Here is a 12,515-nt window from a genome sequence, read left to right as displayed (position 1 = left end):
TGGTGCCCCTCTCCCTGCAGGGCTCCTGGAGGATGAACGGCTAGCCAGCGCCCAGCAGGCAGAGGTGTTCACCAAGCAGATTCAGCAGCTCCAAGGTAATTCCCAGGGCTTGGACTGGAGGGAGGTGGCCATCCAAGTGGTCACCTAAGTACTTTTTTCCTGAGGGTTTGACTGAAGCATAGCAGATAAAAATAACCAAATTCAGTAATTTCACCTCATTTTCCTCTACTAGTCTCACGCTTTTCCGCTCCTTGTCTCTCCATCCTCCTCTGTCCCCAGTTTTCTTTCTTTAAACCTCCACCTGGCTCTTCTGTCCTCTCCTTCCATTTCTTGACCTCCTTGTCACCTCCTGTCTCTGGTGGGCTCTTTCCTCTTGCCCCTTCAGCCTCCTCCTTCATACTGCATCCCTGTGCCTTTGTTCTCCTGGTCAGTGCCAGGGGTGGGTGATCCAAGTTGAATTCCAAGCCAGATTCCTTTTTTGGTTCCTCCAAGGACAGCATGGGAAAGCATGAAGCCAATGAGACGTGACTGGTGGGGCCTCTCTGCACCTGTTAAGGGAGGCAGATGAGAGCACTTCTCTTGCTGCCTGGGACCTGAGCTTGTGGCCCCTAAATCCCTTTTTGCCAACACCCACGTCCCTTTGTCTCTGGAAAGCAGCAAGGCAGGTGTCCCACATTCCACCGCACCACCAAATAAAGAGGCAGCTTTTGTTACTTCTGTGGGCTTCCGGAAGGTTTAGGGGAGCTGCCCTAGAAAACGGCAGGGACTCTGGGGAGAACTGAGATCAAGCCAAAAGAAAAGTATAAATGGAGAAAAAAAAAGGAAGGCCGGGAAGCAGGCCTGGACAGTAGCAAGCAGAGGTGTGAGAGGGGGAGGAAAGGAGACGGGGACAGAAAATGTAAGCAAAGGTAGATACAGGAAGGGTGGTCAATGAAGGGGCTTGCAGAGGAGGAAAGTGGCAGGAAACGTGTCACACAGGGAAGAGTGTGGGCACTGGTCTGGGATGACCTAGATTCCTGGGCCCAGCTCTACCACTTACAAATTGTGTGATCTTGGGCAAGTCACTTATGTTTCTTTTTTTTTTTTTTGAGACGGAGTCTTGCTCTGTCACCCAGGCTGGAGTGCAGTGGCCGGATCTCAGCTCACTGCAAGCTCCGCCTCCCGGGTTTACGCCATTCTCCTGCCTCAGCCTCCCGAGTAGCTGGGACTACAGGCGCCCACCACCTCGCCCGGCTATTTTTTTGTATTTTTTAGTAGAGACGGGGTTTCACCGTGTTAGCCGGGATCGTCTCTCGATCTCCTGACCTCGTGATCCGCCCATCTCGGCCTCCCAAAGTGCTGGGATTACAGGCTTGAGCCACCGCGCCCGGCCGCAAGTCACTTATCTTTCTGAGATGTCATTTCTTATCTGTAAAATGGGACTAATTTATTTATCACCTACTTATGAGGTGCCTTTATACTTGGAGGACCAGCTATAAATGAGACAGACCACATCCCTGCCCTAATGAAGAGTACATTCTAATGGAGAGAGGCAGAAAATAAACAACACAAGTTCAGGTGGCAATAAATGCTATGAACACGACATAATAATATGATATAGAGAGAAGATGGGATGGGAGTTTATTTTATTTTATTTTGAGACATAGTCTCACTCCGTTGCCCAGGCTGGAGTACAATGGCACAATCTCGGCTCACTTCAACCTCCGCCTCCCGGGTTCAAGCGATTCTCGTGCCTCAGCCTCCCGAGTAGCTGAGATTACAGGCATGTGCCACCACACCTGGCTAATTATTGTATTTTCAGTAGAGATGGAGTTTCACCATGTTGGCCAGGCTGGTCTTGAAGGGAGTTTATTTTAGATATGGCAGTTAGGAAAGTCATCTTTGAGAAGTTGACATTTGAGCTAAGACCTGAATAATGAAAAGGATCCAGCCATCCAAGATCTGAGGGAGGAGCGTACCAGGCAGAAGCAACAGCAACTGCAGAGGCCCAGAGGTGAGAATGAGCTTCATTTGTTTGAGCGATAGAATAGAGGCCACTGTGTTTGCAGCAAAGTGCATGTGGAGGACCCTGGTAAGAGAATGTTCTGAGGCAGGCAGAGGCCAGATTACAATGGATCTTATAGGCCAGCCAAGAGGCTTGGCTTTCATGTAAGTGTGGTGGAAAGCCAGGAGAGGGTCTTAGCCAGGACTGGGATGATATGATCTGCTTTACATTTTTAAAAGAGAACTTGGCCACTAAGTGGAAACACTTAGGATGGAGGGAAGGGACTCAGAACAGTGAGTCCTGTTCTGAGCAAGTTACTCAGCAAGTTACTGCAATAGTCCAGTCAAGAGATGATGGTTGCTTGAGTTAGGGCTGTAGAAATGGAGATGATTCAGAATATATTTTGAAGGTGAAGCCCTCGGGATATGCTAATGAATTGGATCAGGGGACAACAGAGACATCAAAGATGACTTTGCCTTGAGAAAATTGATGGAAGGTGGTGATGTTTATTGAATTGGGAAAGACTTGGCAAGGGGTAAGTTTTGGGGGTAGGGGAGCCATTTAAGACATGTTTTCTACTGTTGAGTTTGAAGTAACTGTGGACATCCAAGTGAATATATTGAGGCAGTTGGATATATAAAGGCGGAACCAGGGAGAAAACAGGGCCGGAGATGTAAATTTGGAGTCATTAGCATATAATTGGCATTCGAATCCATGGGAAGTAATGGTGCAGTCACATGGAGAGACACCAGAAGAGGAGAAAGGGTCCAGTCCCAGAGACACTCCAGTATTTAGAGGTCCAATATAGGAAGACAAATGAACAAAAGAGTAAAGTGAGAGGAACTCCTGGAGCATGTCATGCCCTGGAAGCCAGAGCAGAAAGTGCTTCAAGGAGACAATGATCCACTGTGTCAGGTTGCTAAGTCAAGTGAGATGGTCTTGGATTTGGCAAGAGGGAGGACCCAGAGACATCTCAGTGCATGGAGGCACCGATTGGATTAGGTTTAGAGAGGACATGGGAGATGAAATGGAAAAGGTGAGTACCGGTAACTCCAGTAGTCATTTTGAAGAGAAGCAGAGAAGTAAGGGAAATAGGGTCGAAAGATTACTTCTTTTCTTTTTTCAAAGGTAGGAAATGCTAGATCATGTATAATGAAAGAAAAGATCCAGTACAAAAAAAGGCCTTTGCCTGGAGAAGGGACATTCCTCCATTCGAACGGGCGAAAAGTCAGGATTGAAGCACAGATGTAGCAGGAACTACCTGGGAAAATAGGGTTCTACAGCGCTTCCCTCCTCCGTAGGATGTTTCGTTTCTTTTGAGATGGAGTCTTGCTCTGTCACCCAGGCTGGGGTGCAGTGGTGAGATCTTGGCTCACTGCAACTTCCGCCTCCTGGGTTCAGGAGGCCTGGCTAATTTTTCGTATTTTTAGTAGAAATGGGGTTTCACCATCTTGGCCAGGCTGGTCTTGAACTTCTGACCTCGTGATCCGCCCCGCCTAGGCTTCCCAAAGTACTGGGATTACAGGCGTGAGCCACCACGCCCAGTCCTCAGTAGAGTGCTTTCTAGGGTGAGATCCCTCACGGCCCTGCGGGAGAGACCGAGGCTGCCCTCGCGCACGCGCGTCACCCGTTTCCGCCTGGCCGGGGCGCGCGCGGCCTTAGAGGCAGCTGCTGTTCGGAGGCGGTTCCGGCCGCCACAGCCCCTCCGGGGCCGGGACCGGCCAGCGGCTGGGTGGCCCCCCAGGGACACTGCTCTGGGGGGGCGGCGAGATGGAGGCTATAACCAGTGAGTGAGAATCCACTTTTCTGCCCGCAGCCCGACTCCTCGGCCCTTGACCTCTCCCCGACGGTCCCAGCCCCATACTCAACGGGCGCCAGCGCCTCGGAACCCGGGGAACCCTGGCTGGCCTCTTCAACTCCCGGGCGCTCCCGGAGTAGCTCTGCCCCCAGGCCTTGAGTCCTGCCCCGGGCGACTCTAGGTGACTCTGCACCTTCTGTTCCCAGTGGATCTGAGAATTTTTATTTTTATTTTTATTTTTATTTTGAGGCTGAGTTCCGCTCTGTGGCCCAGGCTGCACTGCAATGGTGTGATCTCGGCGCACTGCAACCTCCGCCTCCTGAGATGAAGTGATTCTGCTGCCTCAGCCTCGCCAGCAGCTGGGACTACAGATGCCCACCACCACACCCGGCTAATTTTTGTATATTTAGTAGAGACAGGGTGCCGCCATTTTGGCCAGGCTGGTCTCGACCTCCTGACCTCAAGTGATCCACCCACTTCAGCCTCCCAAAGTGCTGGGATTAAAGGTGTGAGCCACCGTGTTTGACCGAGAATGCCATTTTTTTTAGGGCCAGAAGCACCTAAGGGAGAGTTGAACCCTAACATCAAAAGCATATTAGGGAAGTGGAGGTTGGTCTGTTTCTCCAGAAGGCCCACCCCAGATTCTAGGGCCTTTATCCTAATGGCCAGTTTCCTTGTGTGTCTCCCTAGCTAGACCGACTTCACTGTGCTGCTCAGTAGTGGGGGTAGAGCTGACTGTTCTTCCAATAGGAAGTCAGAGAATCTAACAGGAGATTCTTGGCCTTGGCACGCAGTTAAGGATCAGTTAATAGTTGTTGAATAGATCAAGGAGATGTAACAGCTAGGATCATTCTAGAACTGGAAAGATTGGCAAAAGACATGCGCATAGTTCCACATGTGAGCTCAGGGGAGCAGGGTAGATCTTCCCCTGAGAAGCCCTCACCACTCAGCATCTATCTATGAAGCATGTCCAAATTTGTCTTCTTTGAAAGTCTAGACTCTATTCTAATTTTTAAAAAATACCCAAACAGGGTCAGGTGTGGTGGCTCATGCCTGTAATCTCAGCACTTTGGGAAGCCAGGATGGGAGGATCACCTGAGTCCAAGAGTTTGAGACCAGCCTGGGCAGCAGAAAGAGACCCCCATCTCTACATTAAAAAAAAAAAAAAAATTACCAGGGCAGGGTAGCCCATGCCTGTAGTCTCAGATATTAGAGGTGCTGAGGAGGGAGGGTTGCTTAAGCCCAGGAGATCAAGGCTGTAGTGAGCCATGATCATGCCACTCCACTCCAGCCTGGGCAACAGAACAAGATTGTGTCTCAAAAACAAAAAGGAAAACCCCCCAAATATTTAGTTCTGTACGCATAGGAGATACTTAGTAAAAGTTTGTTGAATAGATGAACTGTTGCCTTATTTATGCATGAATACATCAAATATCTATTGAGCTTCGTTTTCAGGCACAATACTAGATCCTAGAGCTGTAATGGTGAGCAAACCCGATATGCTCTCTGCCTTGATAAAGCTTATAACCAGGTGAAGGGGAGACTAAGTACACACACACACACACACACACACACACACACACACAGAGCAAAGTACAAGGTTTTATGAGACCATTTAATAGATGACTTCTCTTAGTTTTTTTGGAGGTACAAACTAGAAAAGTTGACATCTGAATGGTGAGTAGAATGAGCAGAAGTTGGGGGAAGGGGGTGAGAGAATGTGCCTTGCAAAGGATTTATGGGAAGATCCTGACCTTTCCAACCCAATCCTCATTAATTCTCTCATCCTGGCCCTCAAATCCTAAATTCACTGTTGTTATCAGTGGCTTTTACTCTCTCCACTTTTTGGTTCTGATCCCAGATGGGTGCATGTGTCTAGAAACTCTGAGATGCTCCATAGATACAGAGAACTCTTGACCCATTATTTTGTAAATTAAAAAATAGAAAATATAGGCTTCTTCTGAAAATCCAAACAGCACAGATGTATATGATATGTAAAGTAAAAACCTCATCACATGTTACCCCATACCTCAGAAACAACTGCTCATTATGGTTTGGGCATAGATCTTTCCAGGCCTTTTTCTATATGTTTGTCCATTTGTGTGTTATATACTATACATAAAATATTTTTTACAAAAATTAGATCATAGCATATATTTTACAGCTCTTTTCTTCAGTTAATATGGAAACTTCTTTGTTTTCACCATAGATCTGATACTTTCTTTTAAATGACTGCATGATATTCTATTTAACTATCATCAGTTTATTTTATTATTATTTTTTTTTTTTTTTGAGACCGAGTCTCACTCTGTTGCCCAGGCTGGAGTGCAGTGGTGCGATCTCGGCTCACAGCAACCTCTATCTCCCGGGCTCAAATAATTCTCCTGTCTCAGCCTCCCAAGTGGCTAGGATTACAGGGGCATGGCACCATGCCTGACTTTTTAATTTAATTTAATTTAATTTAATTTTTATTTTTAGTAAAGATTGGGTTTCACCATGTTGGCCAGGCTGGTCTTGAACTCCTGACCTCAAGTGATCCACCTGCCTTGGCCTCCCAAAGTGCTGGGATTATAGGCATAAGCTACTGCGCCCAGCCTAACTATCATCAGTTTAAACAATCCCTTATCGACTGACACTTAGATTATTATCCCGTGTTTGGTTATTATGCAGTGAACTTATATGTGAATTTGAGTTGTGCACATTGTTTTAGGTCCAGTACTTACCACAGGTAGGTCATGGGAACTTTGAGGCTCTGTAAAGCTCTCAGGATGAATAGGTGAAAATAGTCTGTATACATTTTTTGAGTCAGGGAATTTCTAGAAAGATTCAGGGCATCAAGAAAATACTATAAATGAAGTTAGGTCTTTAACAATCAGGTGATTCCTTAGAAGCATGTAATACTTCTTGTTTACAGTAGACTGATTGCTTTCGGTGCCAGGCCTCAAAATCTACTTTTCTTTTTTTTTTTTTTTTTTTTTTGAGACGGAGTCTCGCTCTGTCGCCCAGGCTGGAGTGCAGTGGCGCAATCTCGGCTCACTGCAAGCTCCGCCTCCCGGGTTCACGCCATTCTCCTGCCTCAGCCTCCCGAGTAGCTGGGACTACAGGCGCCCGCCCCTGCGCCCGGCTAATTTTTTCTATTTTTAGTAGAGACGGGGTTTCACCCTGGTCTCGATCTCCTGACCTTGTGATCCGCCCACCTCGGCCTCCCAAAGTGCTGGGATTACAGGCATGAGCCACCACGCCCGGCCCAAAATCTACTTTTCTATTGGACCTTACTACATAGAGTCACTCTCTTTTCCCTTCTTAGGTACTCCTTTTCGTCCATCCAGCATGATGCTATACTTCTCTGATGGGGTAGAGACGAGGTTTTCAGGACTTTGCAGACAAGAAATAAGTCTCCCTTTAATTTTGTGCCTCTAGAACATGGTAGATTAGTTCACCCGCCCTCTTGATCATCTCAACCTTTGGACTTTGCAGGTGAGCTGCGTTCTCTGCGTGAGGAGATTTCCCTGTTAGAGCATGAGAAAGAAAGCGAACTTAAGGAAATAGAACGGGAATTGCATTTGGCCCAGGCTGAGATCCAGAGTCTGCGGCAAGCAGCAGAGGATTCTGCAACTGAACATGAGAGTGACATAGCGTCCCTGCAGGAGGATCTCTGCAGGATGCAGAATGAACTTGAAGACATGGAACGCATTCGGGGAGATTACGAGATGGAGATTGCCTCCCTCCGTGCAGAAATGGAAATGAAGAGCTCTGAACCATCCAGTAGTTTAGGTCTCTCAGATTACTCTGGGTTGCAAGGTATGAGAGCCGTCAAGTGGGTCAGTAAAGTCAAGCAGAGGAAAGGAGATAATACATAGGAAAATGGTAGAAGATGGTGTTAGATCATGAATTAGGAATCTCTAGAAAAAACCTCCAGGTCGAATTCAAGACTGTAGGGGGCCAGGCATGATGGCTGATGCCTGTAATCCCAGAACTTTGGGAGGCCAAGATGGGAGGATCATTTGAGCCCAGGCGTTCATGACCAGCCTGGGCAACCAAGTGAGACCCTATCTCTTTCTAAAAGAAAATTTTAAATAAAAATTTTTAAAAAGACAGTAAGGGGGAAAAACCTACCCAGATATTACATAACCAGTCCATGGTGGTGTAAGAAATAGCACCATGGAGAGGTACCCTGGGAATTCTTCTTCAGAGAGTCATTGGGTCTTTGTTGATTTCACTATGGGAAAACCCTTTCTGGGAAAATTCCCAGCTCTAAGATGGGCAAAGAGGGACCTGTCACCTTGGGAAACTCTTCCTGCTGCCCAGGCATCATGGTGCTTTGCCTAAACTGCTTTATGGGGGACCTCTGGCCCTGCTTCCAGGTGCAGGGATGCTAATTCTTAGGTTCCATTAGCTCTCCCCAAAATAGAAGCTTTAGGGGGCAACAAATGAGAGCACAAGACAGCTAGAGAAGAAAAGTTATTCCAAGTAATACATGAGTTACCCAAAAGCCTAGAGCCCTGCTTTCAGACAGTGAGTCTCCCAGCTAGTTGCTAGGATTCATGACATCAGAGAGTTTGCCTTTATTCTGCGGCTAGATTTATGATCTGAGTATAATGGAAGTCCTATATTTGGCCAGGTCGAGCAGAGGCAATCAACAAGGAATCAAAGAACTGCAAGTTTTTCCAGCTGTATCAAGCGTCTCAGAAGAGCCTTTAGATTAAATGGTGCTGGGAGAGGAAGGTTGGCACAGTGGGAAGGCTTGGGCTGGAGTCAAACAGACCTGAGTTCAGTATCTCAGCTCCACTAATTAGCAGGAGGAACATAGGAGGTCTGGTTACGGTCTTTCTCTGAGCCTGTTTCTATATCCGGGATATTAAATCAAAATTGGTTAATAAAACCTAATAGCTAGATGGGATCCTGAAACAGGAAAAGGACGTTAGGGAAAATATAGAGAAATCCAAGTAAACTATGGAGTTTAGTTAATAGTAATGTATCAATATTCGATTCCTTAGTCATGACAGGTATACCATGGTAATGTAAGGTGTTAACAATTAGGGAAATTGGGTGAGAACCCTCCCAGGAAACTCCGTACTATCTTTGCAACTTTTTTGTAAATCTAAAACTAATCTAAAATTCAAAGTTTATTAAAAAAAAAAAAAACTTACAGAACTATTTTGGGAATTAAATGAAATGTGAAGCATGTCAAAATCACTTGCACACTTACCAAATCTGAGGCTGAAACTATCAAGTCTAATGCTTAGTGCATGATTAGTTTTCATTAAAGATTAGTTTCCGCCCTCCCTTTTATGGTAATCTGCAGTATTCTAAGGAATTCTGATTGGAATTAAGAGGAAGCATTCGAAGTTACTTTTAGGGTGTTGAATCTTCCAGCAGGTAAGATAGGTCTTGGGTTTAATTAGAGCAAGTTAGTGTTCTTTAAATATCAGTATAATTAGTGTTCTAAGAGACATAATTCTTTTTAAATTTTTTGCAAGTGGACACAGAGTCTTGCTCAAGACCCAGGCTGGTCTTGGACTCCTGAGCTCTAATGATCCTCCTACCTTGGCCATCCAAAATGTTGGGATCACAGGTGTAAACCACTGCACCCGGCCAACATAATTCTTAATCACGAAGAAACAAAACAGATACAGGTGTTTGTATCATCACAGCCTTAAAAGCGGGCATGGTGACTCAGGTGGATCACTTGAGCCCAGGAATTTGAAACCAGCCTGGGCAATATAGTGAAACCCCATCTTAACAAAAAAATTCAAAAATTAGCCGGGCTTGGTGGTGTGTGCCTATAGTCACAGGTACTCGGGAGGCTGAGGTGGGAGGATCACTTGAGTCCAGGGAGGTCAAGGATGCAGTGAGCCTTGACTGTGCCACTGCACTCTGGCCTGGATGACAGAGTAAGACTATCTCAAAACAAAACAAAACCAGAAAGGAAATAGTATAGGTATAGGTGACTGGTGCTTAGAGACATATACTGGGGTATTTCAGCTGGATCTCTTCTAATGCTTGAGGATGATATGTGAGTCTGGTTAGGATGGCTCTTTCTGTCAGCAGATAAAAGGCCATTAGAAATAATTCCTTTTTTTTTTTTTTTTTTTGAGACAGAGTCTCACAACCTTGGCTCACTGCAACCTCTGCCCCCCAGGTTTAAGCAATTCTTCTGCCTCAGTCTCCTGAGTAGCTGGGGCTACAGGCGTGTACCACCACACCTGGTTAACTTTTGTATTTTTAGTAGACACAGGGTTTTGCCATGTTGGCCAGGCTGGTCTCGAACTCCTGACTTCAAAGGATCTGCGCACCTCGGCCTCCCAAAGTGTTGGGATTACAGTCTTGAGCCACTATGCCTGGCAAGAATTCTTTACCACATCCAGACCGATGTATTTGGTGTGGGAATAAAGGACATACAAGGAAACTCAGAATGCCTGAAAGGCAGGTACTGGCAGTCACATCTGACAGTTCACATCTCTCAGCTTTTTGTACTAAGAGCATAATTGGAAGGTAATCATAAACAGTTGAATGGAAACTTTACATACAGTAAACCCCAAACTTAATTAAACCTTCAAAAATTCCTAAAAGTTCAAGAGTCTGCTTCGGTTGAGGCTTTGAAGATGAGCACACAGGGCAGATCTTCAGGGCAGATGAGAAGAAGGACAGCTATCGGGAAGAGGAGCAAGACTCACTGCACTGTGGAATTTCCTGGGCCCTGTCTTCTAAGCCTCTATCTCTCTTTTCTGTCTTTAGAAAAAGAGAAGCTCTTTAGCCTTCTGCTCTCATGTTTCAAAACAGGAAAACTGGGGGCTGGTCATCAGTGCTTTCCTTTCCTCCTGGTCTCATCTCTCTCTGCTTGTCCTCTGCAGAAGAACTGCAGGAGCTGCGGGAACGCTACCATTTCCTGAATGAGGAATACCGGGCCCTGCAGGAGAGCAACAGCAGCCTCACTGGGCAGCTTGCAGATCTGGAGAGTGAGAGGTACAGCTGTCTCTGGAGAGTGAGAGGTCATGGGGTTCCACAGGACTCTGTCTTGCCTTGGGCTTTCCCCTGAAGGCAGATGCCAGGGCAGTGAGCGTTCCTCTGCTCCTGGAGACCCAGTCCTTTCCATGGTTTCCAAAGAATACAGATACCATCTACAAGCAGACATGGGGATCCGACCCAGTTATCTCAAGACTAGAGGGAGTGAGTTCTGAAGTTTACTTTTGCTCTAGGCACTGGGTTCTGGTTTGCTCTGCCCTGAAGTAGATCAGAAGAGATTCGTTTATTGTCCGCATAGACTTGTTTCAGTCTAATGGCAGGCACAATGCTTCCAGATTGGAGTGGGCTTGACTAGGCCTAGCCTGAAAACTAACTGGACTGGCATTCTAAGGGTCTCCCAGAGTCAAACACACCTTTGCAGATTGAGGTGCTGGAGACTTTCCATAGTCTTCTAAGCATGTTTATCTGAGCGGTGAGTCACAATAGAAGGCCCCTTACTATCTTTGGCCTAAAATGAAGGCATCAGGACCAAGCATGCATGGCTGGTGTTGCCAGGCAGAACTCCCTTCAAGCACAGCTCTGGGGTTCTGGATTGCAGGACACAGAGAGCAACAGAGAGATGGCTGGAGTCCCAAACACTAAGTATGACGTCGGCAGAGTCTCAGACTTCGGAAATGGATTTCTTAGAGCCTGATCCTGAAATGCAGCTGTTACGGCAGCAGCTACGGGATGCTGAAGAGCAGATGCATGGCATGAAGAACAAGGTAGGGCACAGAGGGTGGGGAGGGCAGGCACGTTTCTTGTCTTTCTTTCACCTTCTCCCAGCCTGTGGTAGAAACATCTCCACAGGCATGCACTGTGACGGGAGACAGTATTCTGGGGTCTTGCTTGCCTGATGTAAATCTTCCAGTCAAAGAATGCCATACTTTCCCCAAGCTTGTTCTTGGAGCACATGTGGTATCTGTAGTAAACAAGCCTCCCTGTTCCATTTCCTGCATAGTGTCAGGAATTGTGTTGTGAGTTGGAAGAGCTACAGCATCATCGCCAGGTCAGTGAGGAGGAGCAGAGGCGGCTGCAGAGGGAGCTCAAGTGTGCTCAGAATGAGGTGCTTCGGTTTCAGACCTCCCACAGTGTCACTCAGGTAAAGACTGCCCAGGGAGTCATCTGGGGTGGGGGCAGAAGGGCCTCATGGAGGGGCTGCTTCAACCAGGGTGGGCACAGTGAGTATGGCTGTGCTCTGCTGACTCTTGCCCTGCAACTGGGCACAGTCTGCTGGAAACCAACTGTAGAAGTCATATAGCACTGCATTCTAGAAATGGTGGTCATTACTGAGTGTCTGTCTCACAGAAGAAACCAAACCCTAGACCTGTGGGAGCTCCTCAAGATGTCTGCATCTGAAAAGGAACCCAACTGATCCGTAAAAAGATCTGCTGTTTCTCCAGAGTAACTGTTCTACTCACATCCTCCCTACCACAGAATGAGGAGCTGAAGTCCAGACTCTGTACCCTGCAGAAAAAATATGATACTAGCCAGGATGAGCAGAACGAGCTCTTAAAGATGCAGCTGCAACTTCAGGCTGAGCTCCGGCAGCTCAAAGTCATGAAATCCACACTTGTAGAAAAGCAGAGTGAGAAGGTAACAGCAACCAGAGGTGAGGGGACAACTTAGGTGCTAAGGGCATCCTTCTGAGGTTTTGGGAAAGGTGGATCAGAGTAGTGAGTTAAAAATAATTCCAGCAACCACATAGACAGCACCACAGGTAAAGAA

General features: G+C 46.8%; 1 protein-coding gene across 3 annotated transcripts in view; it reads left to right on the top strand.

Annotated features, from left to right (window-relative positions):
- The window catches only part of LOC105474517 (coiled-coil domain containing 136), a 31,273-nt gene that overhangs the window by 3,286 nt on the left and 15,472 nt on the right, over window positions 1-12,515 (top strand). For 2 of the 3 annotated variants that reach the window (XM_011729263.3, XM_024790681.2), the window contains exons 4-9: window positions 21-95; window positions 7,260-7,583; window positions 10,637-10,748; window positions 11,347-11,512; window positions 11,749-11,889; window positions 12,225-12,383. In XM_011729263.3, coding sequence (XP_011727565.1) covers window positions 21-95; window positions 7,260-7,583; window positions 10,637-10,748; window positions 11,347-11,512; window positions 11,749-11,889; window positions 12,225-12,383 — 977 coding nt within the window. The remainder of the gene's footprint in view (window positions 1-20; window positions 96-7,259; window positions 7,584-10,636; window positions 10,749-11,346; window positions 11,513-11,748; window positions 11,890-12,224; window positions 12,384-12,515) is intronic. The other variant, XM_011729279.3, reaches the window with a different exon arrangement.

The sequence above is a fragment of the Macaca nemestrina genome, chromosome 4 (genome assembly GCF_043159975.1).
Source record: "Macaca nemestrina isolate mMacNem1 chromosome 4, mMacNem.hap1, whole genome shotgun sequence".
NCBI lineage: Eukaryota > Metazoa > Chordata > Mammalia > Primates > Cercopithecidae > Macaca > Macaca nemestrina.
This window is presented reverse-complemented; position numbering and strand designations above follow the sequence as displayed.